This window comes from Camponotus vicinus, unplaced genomic scaffold (assembly GCF_025532165.1).
Source record: "Camponotus vicinus isolate PSW18456_S1 unplaced genomic scaffold, iyCamVici1.0 SCAF_3, whole genome shotgun sequence".
NCBI lineage: Eukaryota > Metazoa > Arthropoda > Insecta > Hymenoptera > Formicidae > Camponotus > Camponotus vicinus.
In genome coordinates, this window is record NW_028141967.1 from 25307736 (window position 1) to 25332769 (window position 25034).

General features: G+C 33.7%; 3 protein-coding genes across 11 annotated transcripts; 2 read left to right on the top strand and 1 right to left on the bottom strand.

The window, feature by feature from the left end:
- The first annotated feature begins 214 nt into the window (after window positions 1-214).
- LOC145968602 (citron Rho-interacting kinase) lies at window positions 215-7475 on the top strand. Of its 2 annotated transcripts, XM_083094189.1 has the most exons (14): window positions 215-551; window positions 620-931; window positions 1054-1298; window positions 1448-1894; window positions 1970-2102; window positions 2173-2699; window positions 3267-4739; window positions 4826-5272; window positions 5441-5793; window positions 5960-6120; window positions 6307-6519; window positions 6603-6858; window positions 6972-7081; window positions 7277-7474. In XM_083094189.1, exons 2-13 carry the CDS (start codon window positions 637-639, stop codon window positions 7078-7080), a joined length of 4659 nt encoding a protein of 1552 aa, XP_082950315.1. In that variant the 5' UTR covers window positions 215-551; window positions 620-636; the 3' UTR covers window position 7081; window positions 7277-7474. The 2 variants fall into 2 exon arrangements, with proteins under 2 accessions (XP_082950315.1, XP_082950314.1); XM_083094188.1 differs by having other exon boundaries at window positions 6972-7475.
- A 2106-nt stretch (window positions 7476-9581) lies between these two features.
- Window positions 9582-21431, top strand: LOC145968603 (fatty acid synthase). Its single transcript, XM_083094190.1, has 19 exons — window positions 9582-10126; window positions 10345-10595; window positions 10900-11131; window positions 11577-11995; window positions 12335-12628; window positions 12875-13082; window positions 13186-13346; window positions 13509-13826; window positions 14145-14650; window positions 14945-15249; window positions 15477-15878; window positions 15986-17004; window positions 17193-17434; window positions 17761-18460; window positions 18651-19479; window positions 19736-20208; window positions 20346-20600; window positions 20679-20930; window positions 21062-21431. The coding sequence occupies exons 1-19, from the start codon at window positions 9943-9945 to the stop codon at window positions 21239-21241; spliced, it is 7230 nt and encodes a 2409-aa protein (XP_082950316.1). The 5' UTR covers window positions 9582-9942; the 3' UTR covers window positions 21242-21431.
- Window positions 21432-22251: 820 nt separating this feature from the next.
- LOC145968610 (uncharacterized) lies at window positions 22252-24566 on the bottom strand. 8 transcript variants are annotated; one of them, XM_083094217.1, is made up of 5 exons: window positions 24187-24558; window positions 23885-23969; window positions 23509-23702; window positions 23156-23428; window positions 22258-23001 (listed from the first exon to the last, which is right to left on the bottom strand). In XM_083094217.1, the coding sequence occupies exons 2-5, from the start codon at window positions 23888-23890 to the stop codon at window positions 22794-22796; spliced, it is 681 nt and encodes a 226-aa protein (XP_082950343.1). In that variant the 5' UTR covers window positions 23891-23969; window positions 24187-24558; the 3' UTR covers window positions 22258-22793. The 8 variants fall into 8 exon arrangements, with proteins under 8 accessions (XP_082950345.1, XP_082950343.1, XP_082950342.1 ...); XM_083094216.1 differs by having other exon boundaries at window positions 24097-24558; XM_083094212.1 differs by having other exon boundaries at window positions 22260-23001; window positions 23509-23753; window positions 24097-24556.
- Window positions 24567-25034: the final 468 nt, after the last annotated feature.

A 25034-nucleotide genomic window follows, 5' to 3' on the forward strand; every position in this document is an offset into this window, starting at 1 on the left:
TTACGTTTTCCCATCCGATAAATGCATACAATTTTTGCAACTGTAGGCTAGGTAGAATTTATACTGTCCCAATCTCGATATTTATCTAGTACTTGTATTTTCTTGCCTAATATCGCTACTAGAGGTCAATGCGATCGCTTAAATGACGCGCTCTGACGTTGTAAGCGAGAGATATATTAAATTCAAATTGTACGCACAAAGTTAGTCACGACCGTTACGAGATAAGAGTTGAGACGTTAGAGATGGTGAGGAAACGTAAACCTTGGCCTAAAGAAATATATGTTGCCGTTTTATGAATATAACATGCGCGATTGTAAGCACGTAATTTAAGAATGATAATGAAGCGAGGCAGTCAAATCGCATTCGTTTGTATTTACTCTCAGTTATAGTAGATGAAAGTGTAAGGAGCAAGTTTTTCGCGTATTTACTGAAAGTGAATAGGAAAAAAAAAATCTCGTGATAAGAGTGATTTACTTATCGCGATCTACTTCACTGGAAGCAGAGTAAAGAGGACCATGTGAAATCTTTTTCCCAATTTGAGGACATTCGAGGTAAGCGCGTTATTAATTGCGAATTGATAGGATTAAGAGAAAGATAAATATAAAATTTTATTATTTAGCTGAAACTGCAAAAGCTATGTCGGAAGAATCAACGTACTTCGAATATAAGTTCCCTAAGCAGTTGGATAAATTCTCCAAGGAGAAGATGGAGTTGGAGGCAAAATTGGATGAGAAAAAGAGGGAACTTCAAGAAAAGCAAATGCAAAGAAAAATACATGAATTACAGGATAAAGTCAGGGAATTATCTCAAATAGAATCTCAATTAGAAGAAAAAACACGGAGATTGCAAACATCCAACAAAGAGAGGGATATACTTGAAAAAGAACTCGTCACTACACGATCGGAATTAGCAAGCCTTAAAAGGACATTAGGTAAAATTTAATAATAATTATATCTGAATTACATATAATTTACATAATATTAAATTCATGTTTGTGGAACGAAGTTCATATTGTCCACAATTGTTCTAAATTTGACGTATCTTTTGGGTTAGAGTTAGAACGGCAAGAGAGAAGAGAGCTAGAGACTCGTGCGCTTGGATTAATAAGAGATGCAAAGCGCAAATGGGAAAACGCAGAAAAAGATAAAATTGCGCAATTAAATCAACATATCGCAGCGCAAACTATAAAAATTACATCACTGTGTACAAGTAATAATGAAATAAGTTCGCAATTACAAAAAGCAGAATGCGATTTACAAACTGCAAATGCAGAATTGGACAAATTGCGTATATTTCAAGTGAGTAATATAATAATATATAATATAATGTAATATGAAGATATGATATAACTGTGTGTAATCAAGTAACATTATTAATTCCAATAAAGATGAATTATGAATTAGATAAATTAAAGCAATTACTAATTTAAGATTTCTAATATATTTAGACGCAATATAAAGAATCTTTGGCAAAAACACGGGAATTAAATCGACAAAGTGTTCAAGGTGTTGAAATTAAGTTAGAGGAGATATCTGCGCGTGCTCATAATCAGCTGGCTGATTTACGAGCGAAATTAGATTTTGAAACAGCAAAGAATACAGATCTAGAGACTAGATTACGCAATGAACAAGATTCGAACCATTGTCGCGAGTCAAGATTAAATGTTGCTTTAGAACTTGCTCAAAATGAATTAAAAGATTGTCAAGAACAATTGCGTACTATACAAGCTACATTACCAGCAAGAGATGCTGAGATTGAAACTTTACGTAAACAACTGCAAGAGAAAGCAAAACAGATCGATGATCTGAAAACATCTGAACAAATGCTCACAAGTTTACAAGAACAATTGGAAAGAATGAATCTTGAAAACGAGCAGTTAAAACAGCAATTGGAAGTGAGTATCCAAACATTTTACAAACAATTAGTGGAATAACATTTTTCCCAATTTAAACGATTATTTTTGTTAAAGGTTACTAAATCTGATCTAAATGAAACTATGATAAATTTGGAACAAAGCGAGGCACTCGCTTTAAATCTAGAACAAGCAGCACAAGATAAAGTTACATTACAAAAGAGATTACAAGACTCCTTGAACAAAGAAGGTAAACAATCTTACATCTCTCAATTTTAATAATTTTTTTCTTATATTATCGTTTTGTTATTTAATTGCAGAGGAACAATTGCGCAAGGTTTACAATTTAGAAGAATTATTGAAACGTTTGGAACATAGTGTTACAAAACTAGAAACAGAAAATGCTAGTCTTAAAGAATTAGATCAAGCACAAGCTACAAATTGTGCAATTACTGATACAAAGTATGAAGCAAATACAAAGATTGATCATTGGCAAGAAAAGATAGAGAAACTAGAACAACAACTTCAAGCTTTAAGAGAAGAAGTGACAATTGAAAAACAGACAGCAAAACAGGCTCAACTAGCTCTATGGAAGAAAGAAAAGGAATTATCAGATGCTAACTTGGATAAACGAATAGCTGTGAGGGAAAGTAAAAGGGCAGAAGATAGGATCAAAATATTGCAGGAAGAAAAACAGAAATTACAAGAGAAATTAAGTAGTAAAATAAAGGAAGAAGAAGAAAATCTTAAAAAGCTGTTGAAAGAATTAGATATTGCAAAAATATCATTAAATGATATTACAAAAGAAGCATCTAGGAATAAAATGCAGGCTGATTCAGCACAAAGGGTACATATGTGTATATACAGGGTGTCCGGAAAATCGCCTGCAGTACTTCGGGAAGTGATTCAGGACCCAAAAAAAAGAAAAAAATATAAACATACCTTTGGAAATTAGTCGTTTCCGAGTTACAGCCACTTTTATGTTAAAAAAATCGTAATATATAGTCCGCTTGGCATCCCTCTTTTTTAAATTTAAATTTAAAAAAGAGGGATGCCAAGCGGACTATACATTGCGATTTTTTTAACATAAAAGTGGCTGTAACTCGGAAATGACTAATTTCCAAAGGTATGTTTATATTTTTTTCCTTTTTTTTTGGGTCTCAAATCACTTCCCGAAGTATTGAGGGCAACTTTCCGGACGCTATATATATATATAATTAATGTATTATGTATTATACATTTTAAAATTATTTATTATATTATTTTCAAAAAATATTGAAAATTTTGTTAAAATTTCTTGCTCTAATATGAATTAATGTTCTTCCCTTTTCTCTTTTTTCTTCTTTCTGTACAGACTAATTTTTATGGGAATGGCTTTATTTTTATTTTTCAAACACTTTTGCACATTTTTCAGGCTTTGACACAAAGTAATAATCAGATTGAAGAACTTCAATCTTCGAGCGCATCATTACGTAGAGAGTTGGATGCGGTTCGTAAGCAAATGCGATCGAATCAAGATCGAATCGATACTCTGAACGCTGAGAATAGACGATTAACGCAAATAGTTGCTAGACATAACGGGGAAAAGACTGAACTCGAGTCTAAAGTCGCAAAATTAGAGCAAGATATTAAAGGCTATGAGTTAAATATCGAACTCTTAAAGGAAACTTGTACAGTCTTGGAGGAACAATTGACGGACTATGAGAGATTAACGAGCGATCACGAAACGCGCGAAAATATGCTGATTCAGGATAAAATGAAATTACAAAAAGATTTGGAAGCCGCTGAAACAAAAGTACGCGAAGCACGTATCGCGCAAAACGAAGAGAAAACGCGAAGATTAGCCGCCGAACATAATTTCGAGCAATTAGAATCTGAAACAAGTGACATAGAAAGTGAAAGAAACAGCCTTATCGCTCAGCGGGATCAATATAAGAAACTCGCTCAAGAGCTTAGCGCGCAAATAGAAGAATTGACAACGAGATGTGGTGAAATGGAGTGCAATCTCTCGGAAATGGGTCGCGCCTTAGAAGCCGCTAAAGCAGAATCGAGAATCGTAAAAGAAGAGAGCAGTGACTATTTGACGAGAGTGCATGAATTGAAAGAAGTAAATTCCGAGCTTATGGCCGATCTACAGATTAATGTGGATCAATCCCAGGAACTGAAGTCGAGGATAGTAGAATTGGAGAACGTCTTGGAAGAGATGAGACAGTTTTATCAAGAAAGAGAGGTAAAGGCCGAAGGTACTCGGCAACAGCAGACTAAATTAATCGATTACTTACAATCGAAATTGGAAGAATGCAGTAAAAAGAAGAAGACTATGTGTGACAAAATACTCGGCAAGCAGAAGGAAAATATGCCTCCCGTGAGTACAAGCATGCCCGTAGGATATCGTGAATTGGAGAATCAACTAGCTAGAGAACGGGCAAAGGTGAAAACATTGACAGATCAATTATTAATTCAGAAGGCTAAAAGTACTTCCATTTCTGCATCTGCACCTGCTTCGCCTACGTCAATTACAGAATGCGAAAACAAGAGAATGAAAGATGTCGCAGAGACTAGCAGTTCATTAATCAAACGATTATCTCCACAAAGGATAGGACACAACATTCCGCATAGATTCAATGTAGGCTTACCTATGCGCGCAGGAAAATGTGCAGCGTGTCCAAAAACTATACAATTTGGAAGGCGCGCTGCGACCTGCAGCAGATGTCAAATTATGACGCATTTAGAATGCGCAGTATCCGTACCTGTGACTTGTGATTTACCGAATGATTTTCCAAATTATTGTCATAAAGTTGTTGGAGACAGCAATGACAGCTTATCCTCAATAGGAGATAGTGTCCAGACATTGGCGATAGATCAGCCGGACAAACCGGAAGATGTGGTAAGAAATTATACTTAATTCACATTAGTATTTATCATTACTTTTAAAATCGATTGTATATTTACTTATGTGTATGTTGTATACAGAATTCGCAAAGTGTAACAAAGCAAAACGAAAATAAAATTCCTATGGAAGGATGGGTGAAAGTGCCCGGTAGATCGAAATCTTGTTGGGAGAGAAAATACTTAAGGTTGGAAGGATCATGTTTGTGCATCTACGAACATCAGCCGTGTGCAGGGATGATACCGATCAGCCGTTTAAATTTAACGGAAAACAATGGTTTTAATGTTTCCGAGACGGTACAACATCCAGACATATCAGGAACGGCAAAATCCGATATCCCGTTCATCTTTAGAATCGAATCAAATTCCGCAACGACTTGTTGGCCTTCATCTAGATTGGACGTTATGGCTCTAAGTCAAATCGACAAGAGAAATTGGTCTAAAGCTTTAAAGGCTATTACCAATCAAAATTCACATGCTGTACCCAAATGTAAAAAATATCAAACTATGCTCAGATTAGAAAAACATCAGGTGAGTGGTAATGCTAAGATGACTGATAAATACATCATATTCATTTATACAAAGTGAAATAAATTTTTTTTTTACTTTTCCTTTTATTATTATTTTTTTGTGGGTATGTATGCGAACATGTATTTTATATTTTTTCATACATGCTGTATCAACTCCGTTCATTTTCAGTTGGATTTGAACTGCGTTGTTGATTTGGGTATGGAAAATATGCTTTTGTTGGGCGCAAAAGAGGGCCTATTTTCATATTGCGCTTCTAAATCTCAAACACTCACTACTATACGTGGAGTCAAACAGATACATCAGCTCTCTTTACATCACCATTTGGATTTGGCTCTAATGATCGCTGGTGAATATAGAGAATTAGTGTACTGCAACTTGCGACTATTAAAGAATAATGCATTAGCCGCCGATTGTTCTAAACCAGCGATTAATACGAAGAGCGTATTATCTACTTCCGATAGTTGCCATCTGTATCAATTACAGGGCGAGATATTGTGCGCCGCGACTGCATCTCATGTGATGTATGTAGCTTTTATTAATTTACAAATGTATAATAATACAATTTTTTTAAACATTGTTTCATATATATATACACACACACACAATATATATATATATATATATATATATATATATATATATATATATATATACAATATATATATTGATAATTTTTTTCATATATAGACTGTTTAAATGGAGAATCGAAGAAGATTCGGGAATGTTTGTCGGACTTCGTGAGCTTGAAACTCAGGAACCTTGCAGTTGTGCCATATTTACATCAAATCTTCTTATTATAGGATGTCACAAATTCTTCCAGATTGATTTGCAAACTTATAGTGTAGATGGTAAGCACAAATGTGTGAAATATATACGATATATTATAACATGATCACGATAAATCTAAAATTTTTATTTCTTATGAAATTTTTACAAGTAATATATTGTATAATCGTGTAATATTTGTTTTTACTTTAAACGAAAAATATAATTCTGTAATAAAAATACATTAATTACATATATGTCATTTGCAGAATTCCCTGAAGAAGACAATAGTTCAATTAAAGCAGCGCTTATGGGTGCAGCTAAGCTTGGCATATTTCCAGTTTGCGTTTTGAATATTTCTAATACATGCGGCACGGCGGAGCTTCTATTATGTTACAATGAATTTGGTGTATTTGTGGACGAAAATGGCAGAAGAACTCGCGCCGTTGATCCAATATGGAACCATTTACCGTTTGCTTTTGGTACTATTACAATTATATAATTATACGTGACATTACAATCAATAAATAATTTTATCTAATGAAATTTTTATTTTATTTTTTAGCATTTTGCAAGCCATATTTATTTATTATTCATTTCTCGTCTGTCGAAATTGTAAAACTCGATGCACAAGCGTACAATTCGTCGGAAGAAAGTCCTGAACGTATGTTAATCGAATTATCTAGTCCACGTTATCTAGGTACGGCGGGCTCGAAAGGAATTTACGTAGCGACTATAAACTCTTATCTTGAATTATTGAGGATTGATGGTTTTTCCAATGTGCAAACGTTGAATGGCAGTTTAACAAGTCTGGACACATTGTATGTCTTTCTTTTTTTTTTAAGATCAAATTATTAATGCAGATAAATTGAAATTTTTCGATATATATATGTATAAATAAATTATTATAATTATATATTATCTATTTTTACAGAGCTCAAGAAGATGAAAGTAGTTCGGAATTCAGTTTCACGTCGAGTTTAATGGAAGCTTTAGATGGACAAGGAAGAAAAGTACATTTTGGCGGAGTGCACAAATATTGAAGTAGGTCTTTTATATGATTTAATTTCACAATACTATTTTTTGGTTTAGAAACTAGTAATTTGTGTGTATGAAAATGCATTCATACAACAGCAATCATTATGAAAAGAATATTTGTATTCTATAGAAAAAGTAAGAATCGAGTAGAATAATATTTAATTTTAAATTATATTCTCTCATCGTCTTTCTCTTTAATAGAGAATGTGAATACGTAAAAAAATAGAGGCAAACGTGTCATGATGACGATCTCAATCTCTTGCCACGTTATTAACTTTCTGATCAGTTAGTTGAGTTTATTTTCCATATGTGCAACTGCCAGCATTAATTAATATAATAATTTATTGATTCATAAATATATATATATATATATATATATATATATATATATATATATATATATTATATATATATACAGAGTGTCCCATTTTAACTTGGACAGTAAAATATCTCAAAAACTAAGCCCAGCAAACAAAAATGTTTCAGACAAAAGTTGTATGGTTTCGAGGGGGCCATAAGATGGTACCATTGGTTTGACCTTGAAGAGTCATTTGAAGGTCACGTAAAGGTCACTTCAATTTTTTTAAATGGAACACCCTATATATTTTTGCACATTCTTGTAGCTTATCTCGAGAGCTTTCCAAAACACTATAATTAAGTACCTTTTCGTTAAGTACTTTCCGAGTTATGAGGCTTGAAATTATTTCTTAATTTTACATAAACCGTAAAATATCTTGTAAAATATTCATTTTTCGATTATCTTACCTTAATACTTTTATGTACAAAATAATGAGAGGAATCAATTGGTGTAAAGAAAACACATAGTTGTTTTTAAGAAAAAATATGGAATTGTTAATTGCAAATTACATATTTTTTCTTCAAAACAACTATGTGTTTTCTTTACACCAATTGATTCCTCTCATTATTTTGTACGTAAAAGTATTAAGGTAAGATAATCGAAAAATGAATATTTTACAAGATATTTTACGGTTTATGTAAAATTAAGAAATTATTTCAAGCTTCATAACTCAAAAAGTACTTAACGAAAAGGTACTTAATTATAGTGTTTTGGAAAGCTCTCGAGATAAGCTACAAGAATATGCAATGAGAAATAGTAGGTTCCATTTAAGAAATTGAAGATGGCCTTTATGTGACCTTCAAATAACTCTTCAAGGTCAAACCAATGGTACCATCTTATGGCCCCCTCGAAACCATACAACTTTTGTCTGAAACATTTTTGTTTGCTGGGCTTAGTTTTTGAGATATTTTACTGTCCAAGTTAAAATGGGACACCCTGTATATATAAATATATAAATAAGTTTATATGTGTAAAATTATTAAATGTACTTATTTACTTATTGAATAAACGCGTTCAAAGTATTTACAATAAAAAAAAGAAAACAAACGGGCTAAATGATTTGGCAAAGTTTGCGTTGTACGCATTCAGTGCATCATAAGCGCTCATCAAAAGGCTAAAGATCAAAAAACGAATGCGACATTAGTATTATAAAACCAAATTCCGCTATATTTTTCGTAACTTCGAGAACTATTCTAATAACTTTTGTTTCTTCGAGTATCCATATATACTATAAGAAGTGATGTAAAGCTAAATTTTATTTACGTATATAAGAGTAAAAGAACTGTGTACTTAAATGATATACTATATTATACTATATAAATTAATATTAATGATAGCAGGACACATAATATTATAATATATTCTCTTTATGTATATTATATAACTTGTGTATATTAAAACTTTTATATTTTTATACAAAAAAAATATAAAAATAAAGAAATATATATGTATATATATACACATACATATATATGTACACACACACACACACACACACACACACACACATATATATATATATATATACACACAAATACATACAGTTATGTGTGTATATGCATATATATAAAACAATAAATCGTATTTTTTGTCACACATATATTAAATACAATTTATGTATTTTACTAATTTGTTTCTGAAAAATTATTAAATATAATGTCGCTTGATTTCAAGGAAACATTGATCGAAAAAAAAGCTCACGTAATATCGCGTTACATTTTATATACGTCAATTTAGCTAACGGAGGGCACTAACAGAGCAAATATTATGTATTCTACGATATATATTATGCGATATCCGGCAACCCTTGACTCTTTTGTGTCGATTACGAATATTCATTATTGATCATTGGACTATACAGAGAAAAAGAATTATATAAAAATCTCGATTTACTACATTCGAATTCAATGTCGTCAAACATTGATATGCTTATTTATTTGGGTTTTATTGGATCCATATTGTTGTAAGACATCTTTGTATTTCTTATAATTTTTTTTTTAGAAAAATTATTACGCATACAAATAAATCTCATAATTGTAAACTTATCTCAGGTAACTCCATCAGTATTTATTATTCATGAATTGTATTAATAAGATTCTCGAAAAAATTCAGTTATTCTGCAACTTAAAAAATTAAATTGTAACACTCATAAGATTATATTTGCAGTTAATGAAACACAATAGCGTATCCCATGCAAAATAGGCTATACAAACAGAGGAAGTTCAAAGTAACAATTAATGAAATTCACATATTATGAGGTAGGGATATTCATTATAAAGAGTCGTTGTTTTGTCTCTCATTCCTGATTTGTCGTTCATAGTTTGTATGGTTGGCGTGTTTGTCAAGTTTTTCTCCAACAAACTAAATTATCAAATCTTTATGCGATGTACAATTAATCAGGATTAATAAAAAAATTAATTACAAATATTGTGTGCTCACATAATTATAAATTGGTGAGAATATTTCGATAACAAACCAACAGCGTTCTCTTCAAATTGAGATTTTGAAAATGCCCGAGATGTCTGTGACTAAATCGACGAAGAGAGTTTACAAGGTGCCTGAACCTGGAGAAGAGATTGTTATCTCTGGCATGGCCGGTAGATTTCCAGATTCCGACAACATGGAAGAACTCAAAAAAAATCTATTGAATAAAGTAGACTTGGTCTCGGGCGATGCCCGGCGGTGGAAATTAGGTGATTAATAGAATGTATGGATAGATATGTTATTATTAGCGTAATTAGAGATATCTTATTCTACATTTTTTTCCATTGAAATATAATGATTAAATTATATATCTATATTTTTATTATCATTGTTACAATTAAAAATCTCCGAATATATAAGTATGGAAATGTATTATATTTTATATGTATTATTTTATTTTACAAATTTTGTAATTGCATTCCGACAGATCACCCGGATATTCCCCAGCGAACCGGGAAGATTAACAATATTACTAAATTCGATGCGCTGTTCTTTGGAGTCCATTTCAAGCAGGCTCAAACAATGGACCCGATGTGCAGAATGTTACTGGAACACGCTTATGAGGCTATTATCGATGCAGGAATAAATCCGAAGCAGTTACGTGGATCGCGAACAGGTGTCTTTGTGGGTGCGAGTTTTTCGGAGTCTGAGAAAACCTGGTTTTATGAAAAGTTACAGGTAAATATTTATTGCAATAGTGTTATGTAATATATATCTTACAAAAATATGCGAAGAAAAAAAAAATCGATAGAATTTATCTCACTAAATAAATATATTTTAATAATTTAATAAAATTTTTTAAACCTTTTTTTTCCAAACTCTAGGATTTATAATCTGTTTCTTCATTTTCTTTCTACATATTTTTCTACATTTCTAGTTATTATTTTAAAAATGCGAGAAATTAAATTGTATATTTGTATGAGAAACATTTTTAAATATTTTTAAATTATTTTCCAAGCTGAATTCTCTTGTATGCGATTAGATAAACGGTTTTGGAATTACTGGATGCAGCAGAGCCATGTTGGCGAATAGGATTTCCTATTGGCTGGGAATAATTGGACCTTCTTATACTTTGGACTCCGCTTGTAGCTCGAGTTTGTACGCTCTGGAGCACGCTTATCGGTGCATGCAAGACGGTCAATGCGATGCCGCTATCGTGGGTGGATCGAATCTATGTTTACATCCCTGTGTATCGCTGCAATTTTCTCGCCTTGGTATGGTCTCTTCGTCATTTCATTGTTCAATACATAAATACATTTGTATAAATCTCTATGGATATGGATAGATATATACATAGGATAAAAAAATTCTTGTCTTGCTTTCACTGTAAAGATTCGTTATAGAAACCAGAATTTCAGAATCAAGAAGAGACATGTGAATGTCAATCTAAATCTAATTTAACACTAATTTAGACTTGTCTTTTTTAACTTATATATGTAAAATTATGTATATAATCAAAATTGTATCTTATCTGTATACAAACATTAATATAAATATCTTACAAGAAATATATATATATATATATATATATATATATATATATATATAAAGAAATAAGAGAAAGAAATAAAGTAATTTTTTTTAAACAAAATATAATTTTTTTATGTCTATTATTGTACGTATTTTATTATTTTGTATTAATCATAATAATAATTGCAGGGTTTTTGTCGCCCAACGGTCGCTGCAAAGTCTTTGACACCGACGCGGATGGTTACGCTCGCAGCGAGACGATCTCCGTTGTGTATCTGCAAAAGGCGAAAGACGCGAAACGAATCTATGCCACGGTCGTTTATGGCAAGACAAATTGCGACGGTTACAAAAAGCAAGGCATCACGTTTCCGTCGAGCGAAATGCAAGGCGTGCTAATGCGAGAATGCTACAATGATTGCGGTTTATCTCCATCCAGTCTATCTTATCTAGAATGTCACGGTACTGGTTCTAAAATCGGCGATCCTGAGGAGATTTATGCGATCGACTCTGTCTTCGGTAAAGACAGAAATATTCCTCTCCTGATTGGTTCCGTCAAGTCAAATCTGGGTCATGCTGAGCCCGCTAGCGGTCTTTGCCAAATTGCCAAGGTGAGGTCAGGGTTTGTCAGGATTTTTAACTTGATATATTATAGTTAAAAATAAATTTAAACAAAATGTAAATAATAATTGTGAAATTATAATTAAAAATTAAAAAAATTGTAATAAATTTAGATTTTAAGACACAATATATAATATAGTTTACAAAAGAATTACATTAAAATTAGATATTTAACTAAACGTATGTCAAGTGTTGTTTAAAATTAAAGAAATTATTTGTATTATAGTGTAATTATTGTAATTGTAAATATTCGAACATGTAAGACAATGAAACAATATTTCAACAGATTCGTGTTGCATAAATTTATCAAGTTGTAATATTCATCATAGGTATTAATAGCGATGGAAACTGGAACAATCCCGGCTAATTTGCATTATAATCGGCCACGAGAAGGCGTGAAAGCCCTTGAAGAAGGCAGATTGAAAGTCGTTACCGAAACAACACCTTGGGAAGGTGGTTATGTAGGAATTAATTCTTTTGGTTTTGGAGGTGCCAATTGTCATGTCATACTAAAATCCAATCCGAAGAAGAAAATCAATAATGGAGCTCCATCTGATGATTTACCGAGACTGGTAACGGTGTCTGGACGTACCGAGGAATCTGTCAAAGTATTCTTAGACGATGTAAGTAAAAGTAATAAGAGAATATGAGAGAAAGTAAGATGGTGAGAGAGCGCATCGCAATAAAAAAATATAAATAATGTAGATAATAAAAAATATATTATTTACATAAATGTTCCATTGATATAATTATATATTATGCGATATGTTGAAGCATATTTTTGCATAATTCAGTAAAAATATTTTCTGCGAAAAAAATCAAAATTTTCATCAATTAGTTTCATTGTCTTTTACTTTTATCGTTTACAGATTGAGAGACATCCAGTAGACGTTGAATATATTCGCTTATTGCATGACATACACACTGATGATATTCAAGGACACTTGTATCGAGGATACACGATAGTCGGATCAAAGACGGCGGAACATCCTACACGAGAAATGGAAAATTATTTGGGAACGACGAGACCGATCTGGTTCGTGTTTTCTGGAATGGGATCACAATGGCCCGGCATGGGTACGCATCATATAATTTTTTATCATATAAATACAGAGATAATATATTCTATTATATTTTATTTTGTTTATATTAATTCTCGATTTTTATATTGGAAATATAGGTATCGATTTAATGAGATTCCCTGTCTTTGCTAAAGCCGTTCAGAAATGTGACGATATCTTGCGACCTCGCGGTGTAGATATTATTGATATTTTGACAAACAAGGACAAATCTACTTTTGACAATATCTTAAATTCGTTTGTGGGTATCGCGGCAGTACAGGTAAGCTAAATACAATAATGACAATTCCGACATTACTTCTCCCAGTGAATTATTATCGTAGATTACGATATGATTGTGTAAAAGAGATTAAAAAGAAATTATTAAAATGCGTTTCTTTACTATTATTCTTTATCATATTCTGACATGATATGAATTTCATAGATTGGTTTAGTCGATCTACTCACATCGATGAGTATCGTGCCGGATAACATTATCGGTCATTCGGTCGGAGAGCTCGGTTGCGCTTATGCAGACGGAACCTTCACCGCCGAACAAATGATCCTATCAGCGTACTCGAGAGGTTTAGCATCCATTGAAACCAAAGTAATTTATGGTTCGATGGCAGCGATTGGTCTTGGTTACGAAGATATCAAAGATATGTGTCCATCGGATATTGAAGTGGCATGTCATAATGCTTTAGACAGCAGCACTCTCAGCGGACCTGCAGAATCCATGAAGGAATTCGTTGCCGAATTACAGGTTAAATTTATCATTTTTTAATTCCCAAGAATGAAATCGATAAAAATTGTCAAAAAAATAAATTTTAATATTTAAACCAAAACACAGACACACACATACATATACATACATATATACATACATAAATATATACATATACATATATATAATTAAAATGTAAAACTGCCGAATAAGAGTTATTACAAGAGGAAGAATTAATTGACTAACATAATAATAATAATACATGCAATATTTATACATATAAAATTTTTATTGCAATTTCTAATTGTTTTCTTGAAACATATCTGCTTTTGTTAAATTTATGTATATCTTAACCAGGCTAAGAAAATCTTCGCGAAGGAAGTGGCCTGTAGCAACATACCTTATCATAGTCGTTACATCGTGCCCGCTGGACCGAAACTGCTGGCTTACTTGAACGAAATAATCCCTCAGCCTAAACCGCGCAGCCGAAAATGGTTGAGCACGTCTGTGCCTCGCAGCAAATGGTCCACCGCAGCCGCCAAGTTGTCATCCGCCGAGTACCATACTAATAATCTTTTGAATCCCGTACTGTTCGAAGAAACGGCTCGTATGATTCCGCAGGACGCAGTGACTATCGAGATCGCGCCCCATGGCCTCCTACAGGCGATCCTGAGGCGATCTCTCGGTAAGGGAATCACAAATATTGCGCTCACTCAACGTGGTCACAGGGACAACGCCGAGGTTGTTCTACAAGCGATCGGAAAACTCTACAACAATGGATTACAACCGGAGATCGCGAATCTTTACCCGCCTATTGAGTTTCCAGTTAGCTGTGGTACCCCGATGATCTCGCCTTCAGTTAGGTAAGTTTATTGTTACTTGTATAAACTTATTGAAACTTTTTACTTGAATATACGTAAGTTATTATTCATATGTTCGATTATCTGAAATAAACCGGCATTGCGACAAGTGAAAATTTGTCCCAATTTTCTCGTTTTTGATGTATCAAAATGAATTAAATTGATACCTGATTGCTATCTTTAGAGTATCGCTGATAAAAGGACTAAGAAAAGCTGCATGAATTATTTTAGAATCTCTTGTTATTGTTCTACTTTGATATACATTAGAAGAAGATAAATTGAATAATTTATCTCCAGATGGGAACATTCCGATGACTGGTATGTAACGACGTTTAAGATGCAAAAAAAAGTCACTTCCGGGGAGAGAAACGTTAATTTAACATTATTGGATGAAAACTATGAATATATGTCCGGCCATGTCATTAATGAAGAAAACTGGATACCTGCCATAGGATATCTTGCTCTAGCTTGGGAAACTCTAGGTTTACTGCATGCAAAAACACATACAGAACTATCGGTCGTCTTTGAAGATATCATTTTCATACGTGCTGTTCAGTTTCCAAAAGAAGGCGAGGTCCAGCTAACGGCGATGGTTCAGAAAGGTACTTTATTGTTTCCATTTTTTGAAACAACGCGTGCGCATTCATGTTATAGAAAAATTCAAGTTGCAGAATAAAATTTAACAGTCCCTATTTAAATTATTATCATCAATATAAAGTCAATTATGTAAGAATAATTTTATAAAAAAAAATTTGCTATTACAAATTTAGTTATTTATTCTTAACGTTATATAATATTTTATTTAATTAGATAATAATTATTCCCGCAGGCACTGGAAGGTTTGAAGTATCAGAAGACGGTAAAGCGGTTGCGAGCGGAGTGATTCGCGTTATAAAGAATCCCGCGCAGGAAAAGATAGCGACCGCAATTTTGCCGAAAGATGAAGGCGAGGAGGAAGTGATGACCACTAAGGATATCTACAAAGAGCTAAGACTACGCGGTTATCAATATTCAGGTATCTTCCGCTCTTTGAAGAGCGCATCGGTTTCAGGAACAAAGGGACACATTGCTTGGATGAGTAATTGGGTGACGTTCCTTGATAACATGCTGCAAATAATGATGCTGGGACTGGACACTAGAAATTTGTACATCCCAACGAAAATACAAAAGATCGTAATTGATACCAAGCTTCATCAGCAGGAGATCCGAAAGCTAGACGTGGAAGATAGACGTAAGCTTTTTTTATACATCTCTTCTCCAAGCATTTCGCTAATATTCTGATATAGCTATTGTAATTATTACAAACACACTGCAACTCTGTATCGTTTTTCATCATAGAACTTCCGGTACACGTATATAAACAATGGGAGACTGTAATATCGGGCGGGGTCGAGATTCGTGGCGTCAAATCCAAAGCCATATCTCGCCGACTGCCGGCTAGTGAACCGATTCTCGAGGAGTACAAGTTTGTGGCATATCGCGATAGAGCGCAGATATCCCTGCAAGAAGCGATCAGATTGGCCATACATATCGCAATTGAGTATCATCAGGCTATTCACGTGAAAACTATTGAACTGATCGATGATTCTGATAATGTGACAGCTAATGAATTGGCATCACCTATACTCACAAAGATTCTGGCTGACTTACCCTTGATTCAAGCGAATGTGCTTTTGACAGCATCACCTAATCGATTCGACGATGACGTCTTATCACCAAATGTAACTTCTATAGATTCTCTGTCTAATGAAGAAAACGCTTTGCTTGCTATTGGTATCGACCTTTTAACAAAAAATAAGAGCGATCAGCTGGAACAGATTCTATCAAAACTGCGAAACGGCGGTTTCGTGTTGACACGAGAAAAATTACCCAAGCTCGAGAATCTCTCAGCACTCTCGAAATATAACTTGGATGTGATTCTAGAGAAAAACACCAGCACGGAGAGCATCATACTCTTGAAGAAGAAAGATCAACCGATCCAAAAAACAGAGATTGTTCGTATTAACAACAACGAATTCACTTGGCTCGAGAAGCTAAATTCGATTATGAACATGGAAAACAAGACTATTGATAATACGAAAATAATACTCGTCGGCGAGAAGGACTCTGATTGTGGTTTGCTGGGCTTTGTGAATTGTCTGAGAAAAGAACCAGGCGGAGAAATGATCAGAGGTATATTAATACAGGACACCGAAGCTCCTGAGTTTTCTCTACAGAACTCTCTGTACACAAAACAGCTTCAGCTAGATCTGCCTATTAACGTATTACGACCAGGAAAAATATGGGGGTCCTATAGACACGAGCCAGTTTCTTTATCAAAATTAAAGCCTGTTTATCATGCGTTTGTTAATCAAAAGGTATGTAACTTAATTGAAATTCTCGAAAGTTATCGTCTCTTGACTGGTTTGCCTAACAAGGATCTAAAAATAGAGAAGAAAAAGGCAGCCGGCTGCAAAACACAATAACTTTCGATTTTTAAATGTATATATTTATACTGGTTATATATATTGCATGTAATTATATAACACCTATGTATGGAAAATAGGTACCCGGCGATTTGAGTTCGCTTCAGTGGATTGAAGGCCCCATACGTCCTAACACTAACCAAAAGGATTTGGTTCATGTAGTATATTCGCCTATCAACTTCAAAGATATCATGTTTACTACAGAAAAACTTACTCTAGATACAACTTCAATGCAAACTCGATTCAACGACTGCTTGATTGGCTTGGAGTATGCTGGTATCGATACCGCTGGCCGTCGTGTGATGGGACTATGTGAAAATAGGTAATTTTTTTTTCTTTTAAATACATTCATCACACACACTTTCAAAGTTACATAACTATGTATGAAAGCATTGTTTAACTACTTACTTTTATTGTTTCAAAAATGATACGGCACAGTTATACAAAAAAGCATTATATTTCTTAACAATTAAAAACACATTTTTAAAAGTTTATTAACTTTAATTATTATAGTTTATAGTTTATATTAATTATTATTAATTAATGTTATGACATTTTTTCCTTGAAATATCATCGATGCATCGATTCTGAAACATGTTGAAAATAGATTAGTATTGATGCGATTAATATGTACGTTTGTACTTTCAGAGGCCTATCAAATATAATCGTACCTGATAAAAACTTTACATGGCCCGTGCCTGACAGTTGGTCGCTGGAAGACGCCGCTACCGTACCATACGTATACGCGATATGCTACTATGCATTATACATAAATGCCGAAATGAAGAAAGGAGACAAGGTGCTTATTCATTGTGGCACTGGTGGCGTTGGTCAAGCAGCGATTCATCTCGCCCTTCATGAAGGTTGCGAGATCTTTACTACTGTGGGAACACCCGAAAAACGCAAGTTTATCCATGAAATGTTTCCATCCATCCCAGATGATCATATCGGTAACTCGCGCAATACCACTTTCGAACAACTGGTACTTACACGAACAAAAGGCTCCGGTGTAGACATCGTTCTCAACTCATTGCCTGACGAAAAACTCCAAGCGTCGGTTTGCTGTCTCGCACAAGGCGGTCGTTTCCTGGAGATTAGCAAGTGTGATCTTGTATCGAGCAATACCTTAGGAATGATGATTTTCTTAAAGGAAGTCAGTTTTCATGGAGTTATGCTAGAAAATATGTTCGATCCCGATATTAACATGGAAGATAAATTAAATCTGAGAAACTGTTTGGCCGATGGTTTGAAAAACGGAGCTATTAAGCCGATCGTTAGAAAGATCTTTGAAAAGAATGAAGTGGAAGCGGCTTTCAGATATATGACGGCTGGAAAACATATGGGCAAAGTAAGGAAAAAATTAATTAATAGGATCATAATTTTCTAGTTATTTTTTAACTCCCTCAATCGGATATTGTAAGATTAAATATATTCGAAGAAAAAAATTCGAGTTAAATTTCTGATAGAAAACTAAAGTTTCTAGGAAATAAATATTGAAAATTAACAAATCTATCAAAATATTACATATTTTTTCATAGGTGATCTTAAAGATTTGCGACGAAAATCAGGCTGGAAAGATACCTATTCTTGCTCAGCCTCAATATTACTGCGACGGTAATAAAAGCTATCTTATCCTGGGTGGTCTAGGTGGTTTCGGATTGGAATTGGCCGATTGGCTAATACTTCGAGGTGCTAAAAATCTAGTGTTAACATCCAGAACAGAAATAAAGACCGGTTATCAGCGTATGAGGACCGATCTATGGAAGTCGTATGGCGTGAACGTGCTGATTATTCCAGGCGTGGATGCTGCAAACCGTGAAGATTGCGAATTTATATTAAAATCCGCAGCAAAACAAGGTCCGGTAGACGCCATTTTCAATCTTGCCGTAGTACTGAAGGATAGCATTTGTAAAAATCAAAGGCCAGAATCGTTTGAGGAATCCTTCAAGGCGAAAGCCTGGTCTACCAAGATGTTAGATGAGTTATCCAGGAAATTGTGTCCGGGTCTTCGGCAGTTTGTAGTATTCTCTTCGATTTCCTGTGGACGCGGAAACGCTGGGCAGACGTATCACGGTATGGCTAATTCTGTGATGGAGAGAATCTGCGAGCGTAGAGTGGCGGACGGTCTGCCGGGATTGGCCATTCAATGGGGCGCGATCGGTGACGTTGGCCTCGTCGCCGAATGGCAAGACGACAAGAAATTAATTGTTGCCGGTACCTCGCAGCAAAAGTTATCCTCTTGCCTCGAAAAGCTGGAAGACTTTTTATTGCAAAATCGTCCGGTAGTATCCAGCATGGTAGTGGCTGAAAAGCGTGTGGATGCTTATAGTACTATTAATATTGCTGAAACTGTGGCGAATATAATGGGTAAGATTATTGTTATCTTAAGACAATTTTCGAACTTGTGCAGGGCAGAAATACATCTGTTGCATTTGCACTAGTTACGCGACATCAAATGAGGATGTTAAACTCTGCCTTCGAGCTATTAAATATCTTTGGCAAAACATTAATATAAAACTCGATAATTAATTGGAGAAAAAATCTTCTAAAATAAACTAAATAAGATCACTATCGATTTTATTTATGTTTTTTATTTTATTTATGTTTTTCGGTACTTTTGTAGGTGTAAAAGATATCGAAACTGTATCTCAGGATATATCATTGACCGAATTGGGAATGAATTCGATGATGGCCGTAGAAATCAAACAAACCTTAGAACGTGAGTTTGATGTTTTCCTCACTGCGTATGATATTCGAACTTTGACTTTTGCCAAACTGGCTGAGATACGCGGTAAGAACGCAGGACAAGAGCAAATGCAGATTGACGAAGAGAAGACTGATATATCTAATAAGCAATTGTTTATCCGAGTCACGAGTAATGAAGATATGATTCCCGATGTTTGTATGGTATTACCGACTAAGAAGGATTCGCGTAAACTCGAAATATTCCTCTTGCCGGGCATAGAAGGTTGCGGACACGTATTTAATTCAATAGCGTCGAGAATCAGACCAATAGCGATGGCGTTGCAATATGGTACGAATAATATCGGGATCGCTCATCAAAGTATACCAGAATACGCCGACCATCTTTTACCGGTGCGTATAGAAGAGAGTATAAATGATATAAATAAAATGAGATTTCGTTACATATTTCTTGTAAAGAATATATATCGTTGTATAGAAAAGTGTTTGTGTGTTTTTGATTAATATGGACGCTTTGTTGAAATTTTTAGAATGTTTTACCAAAGGCAGAGAAGGAAAGAACCTTCATTCTGATTGGATATTCATACGGCTCATTAATCGCTATCGAATTGGCGAGACGATTGGAACATCAAGGCTTGAACGGTCGATTAGTGTTGATTGACGGTGCGCCTGATCTAATGAAAGCGATGATAGAACAATATTTACCATCCCAAACGCAGGAGGAACTTCAGAATAATATTTTGCTCTACATCATGGATAGTCTACAACCAGCTGCGAGCGGAAAGGTAGTATTTATCGTGCTAAAATATTTTCATCCGCCTCCTTATCTTCATGTTTTATTAACATTTCTTTCTATTTTACAGCTAAGTTTAGATTTCGATAAGTGCACGACTTGGGAACAAAAATTGGATAGCTTTGTTTCGCATCTTGCTTCCGCTGACATATCACTTTCCGTTGAAAATCAAAAAGCACTATGCACAACTTTATATAGTCGTGTTCTTGCTCTTCAAAAGTATGACGCATTGTCTTTGCCACGAATTCGAGCACCTATAACACTCTTGAAACCTACACAATCATCTACCTATATGGCTGAAGAAGATTATGGTTTGCGTAAGGTAATGTTTTCTTGATGTGTTTTTTTAAATATTTTTAAAATATAAATTTTTTCGAATTTTTGAAATTGAAGCTTAATACCATACAAAAATGTATGAAACAGTAAAAAATACAATTATAAACTATTTTTTAGATTACGCGAGATAAGGTGGAAGTGCATTACGTTGAAGGTAATCACGTTACAATGTTGGATAACGATAAAGTTGTTCTCGCGATCAATGGAGAACCGCTGATTGATCCTCAAGAATTTAAGAAACTCTTAAACGAAGATCGGCCACTCGAATGCGAAGAGCAGGAACATACGAGAGAATAAATTATAGCTAGAACGCGTTTCCTAATATATATCTGTTTATATCAAAAAAGAGAAATAAATAAATAAATATATACATACACACATATATGTATGTATGTATGTATGTATATGTATATGGGTGTGTGTGTTTACTGTAAGTTTAAGAATTGCAAATGAACTTTTTAATAAAAATTATGAGTAATGGCTAAAATCTTTCAAAAATTATTTATAATTTCAACGATATACCAAAATCATCTGCAGATGCTACTAAAGTAAACATTTACAATGAAATTCTTTGATTACTTAAACAAATCTAAAATCAACAAATTGAAAATGTCTAGTTGATATAAATTTTTAAGATAAAATTCCTGATACAAATGATGTTTATTTATATAATTATTTGGATTAATCGTAATTTCTTATCTTGACGTCTCTCAGTAAATATATAAGACTGCGCACAAGCGTTAAATGTATTTTTTTGCCGATTATTATGCATCTATCGGAAATAAAAATATTGAATACAATTAATTATAAGCTAGTAATAAAAAATATGTTAGGTCTGCCACGTAAATCATTATCAATTATTTGCAAAAAAAGACAAATAATACAAATATTGTTTGTTTAAAAAGCAAAAATAAGACACGTACTTAGATCGTATATTGGAGTTGTTTATAGAAACCTAGCAGATAAAATAGTTAAGAATGTAAAGACTTCTGATTATTTTAACTGTTTTCTTAACACTCGAAAAAGAAATATTAAAATTTTGAATACAATGTTTTATTGTGTCATAATCATATTTTAATGTAAAACACTATGTATATGAGTATTCAGTTATTTACAGGATTCGCTTGTTATATCGTTTATCATTTAGTAATTAGTTTTTATTCAGTTCAACAATGTTGCACACAAAATATAAATCGTAAAAATGTTATATATCAGAAGTTTCTTAAAATTATATATAATTATTATATATTAGAAGTTTCTTAAAATTTCGTTTAATTAACAGAAAAAAAAATTATAAATCAGAAATGGTGGAGCTTGTCTTTGTTATTGTTAAATTATTTCTCGATTTCAATATACATTAATTTAACATATATAGTGGTTACATGTAAAAATATTTTCTTCCTAATAATAACTTATGACTACTGAAGATAAATTTTTTATATGAATATATTACTTAAATGTAATAAATAGAAACTGATGACACATATAAGAACATACATACAATAATAAAGAGAAATATTTTTCATATATTTAAATAATAAAATTTAAACAAGATACACTGGTGACATCCAAAATAATGGAAAATAATAACATTTCAAATTTGTTTTAAAAATTGAAATTCCAATACACATTCAAATTCACACTCCACTTATCATTCAAACAATTATTATACAAATAGGAGATAAGTCATGTTACAAAGCTTGATACTTCATTCCTTATTCTAATCTACTTTATATCTTACATTATTATTGAAATGTTTTCAATTTAGAGTAATATAATATTTATATTTATATTTGTTATTTTTAATATATATGGAGATAAAATGTGTGCTGTACTAGTCTAAAGATTTTCACAATTCCATTGGCTCGAATGCTGATAGGGCACTAGGTGTTACATTATTTAAGTCGGGAGTAGTTTCATTGTTGTTGTTGTTGTTGTTATTGTTATTATTGTCATTCGATGTACTCGGGATTGGCGTTGAAATAGCTCTCGTTGACAGGATACGAAGATGCCTATTTGGTGGTTTCCATAGAACTAAAGCCATGGAAGGCCTTTCTCTGAAGGAGAAAAACTAGTCAAATTGAGCTTTGGAAGAAGAATATGTAATACATTTATTACATATATATGTATTTTTACGCTTTCTTCCTTCCATTAAAGTATAGTGCATTGTATTTTTGTAATGTCAGACAATTAATGGCAATTTGTGCTTACAATTTAGATAGAAGGGTCGTTGGCAAAATAGGTTCTTCTTGCATTCGCTTGAGTTCCTCTGAAAGGACTAACCTCGGATGTACACCTGTCAGTTGTTCACCATTTATTGTATTTCTTCCGTCAACATCCAGATCCATATCCAGTTGTCTCGAAGAGGAAGATGACGCGGAAGTCGATGGCACTGGGCTTTCGGCTTCATGAATCGAACTAATGCGCAAACTTTTGAAGTGTGCAGTCATTTTTTCCTCTGTTATAAACTGCTTACTTTGATGCCTGTTTAAGAATATGACAATGCGAAATTTTACCATGTAAAAAAATTGTATTTGAAGCAACATACATTTTACAGTACTTACATATCTATAGCATCCGGTGCTTCCAATTTTCTTTTCTGATGAAGTATTGGCCCAGAACTGGTATCTCCAGTAAATCTAATCAATTCTTGTTGTTGTAAGGCTGGTACGCTCCATGGAATGGTTATCGGTGGTACCTGTGGCATTTGCATCCAAGATCCAACTTGTTGCTGCTGCGGATTTTGCTGGTTCATCATCTGTTGAAAGATGGACTGTGGCGTACATAAGTGTGCTCCACCCATGGTATTCTGAGAGACAGGACACACATACAAATAACAAAGACATTACACTCAGCGAGATAAAATTATCTCCAACATCAAAAAACGGTATAATATCTTTGTCTATTTAAATTCACCCAAGATAAGTCAAATCCGCTTACTGTCATTTGGGATGTACTCGGTTGTACTCGAAGTACGTTCCAATTTGAATGAGAGTTTTGTGGATCCAGGATATTGAAAGATTATCTGGAGGAATCATATATATTAACGTGATATTTGCGTTTTATTTAATTTGCAGGAGCTACGAAGTCGACAACAAGTAGATAAATACTTTGCTTTAACAGACGGTAAATCATTTTAATAGGACGCTAACCTATACGTCGTTTGGGATACGACTTTGGATGACGAATGGCCACGAATGAGCATCTCACGACGTAACTTTAACAGTGAGATTGGACCTTACCTCGTTCAATCGGTGCCAGTTAAAACAGAAGAAGAAGAAGCGATGCAACTTCCCTGTCACGAAAAATCAATTTTCACCGCATGTATCGTTTTATAAGCGCAATTGTATCAATATTGCAAGGTACGACACAATCAATTTTTATTTTATTTTATCGCCGAGTCACTAATTTAGCATGCCCTGATTCTTCGTCGCAAAGCATACAGCAGAGTTTCACGAGTTTTCCTCCTCTGATTTGTTTTGTTTGTTCTTAGTACCATCCCTGTACGTTTGTATATAAAGTTTGTATACAGCCTATGACAGTCCGGTACGAAATTTCTGTTTATGCTATTTTTAACTACTCCCCCCCTCCCGCTACTCTAGCGCTACATTGCACGATCACCATGTATAAACTTGAGATCGTTGTGCGCATGATTATTCTGAAATAATGCGTTCGGAAATCCTACTCGAGTAAAGTAACGTTTAATTAACCAATCGGGACAAAGAAATCTTTGATCAATGCTACTTTACCTCACAAGTAGGATTTCCGAACGCATTCTAAATTGAATATGCGCTAACGATACATTGGCTGCGTTCAGCAGAAAAAGCTGCTTTAAAACTGTTGTAAAATTCGTGAGCCTGATTGGTGTATGCTCTTAATTTTGACTGAATCTAAGAGCATACACCAATCAGATTCACGAATTTTACAACAGTTGCAAAGCAGCTTTTTCTGCTGAACGCAGCCATTCATTCTACGCATGCGTTCTATTTTAAAGAATTAAACTTTCCTCGCAAGTAGGTTGGTATTTAAACTTTGTATTTTTGAAAAAATTAAGCTAACTTTCCACTTTAAGTAATTCTAATTTTTGAGT

Excerpts from the sequence above, each read along its gene's own strand:
- LOC145968602 (XM_083094188.1), top strand. The coding sequence starts at position 637 with ATGTCGGAAGAATCAACGTACTTCGAATATAAGTTCCCTAAGCAGTTG. Across the intron at positions 1,895-1,969 it reads AGTTAAAACAGCAATTGGAA|GTTACTAAATCTGATCTAAA; the intron begins GTGAGTATCCAA and ends TTTTTGTTAAAG. Across the intron at positions 2,700-3,266 it reads AGGCTGATTCAGCACAAAGG|GCTTTGACACAAAGTAATAA; the intron begins GTACATATGTGT and ends CACATTTTTCAG.
- LOC145968603 (XM_083094190.1), top strand. The coding sequence starts at position 9,943 with ATGCCCGAGATGTCTGTGACTAAATCGACGAAGAGAGTTTACAAGGTG. Across the intron at positions 12,629-12,874 it reads TCAAAGTATTCTTAGACGAT|ATTGAGAGACATCCAGTAGA; the intron begins GTAAGTAAAAGT and ends TATCGTTTACAG. Across the intron at positions 19,480-19,735 it reads AACTGTGGCGAATATAATGG|GTGTAAAAGATATCGAAACT; the intron begins GTAAGATTATTG and ends GTACTTTTGTAG.
- LOC145968610 (XM_083094212.1), bottom strand. Across the intron at positions 23,429-23,508 it reads GCACCGGATGCTATAGATAT|GCATCAAAGTAAGCAGTTTA; the intron begins GTAAGTACTGTA and ends ATTCTTAAACAG. Across the intron at positions 23,002-23,155 it reads ACGACCCTTCTATCTAAATT|AGAAAGGCCTTCCATGGCTT; the intron begins GTAAGCACAAAT and ends TTTCTCCTTCAG.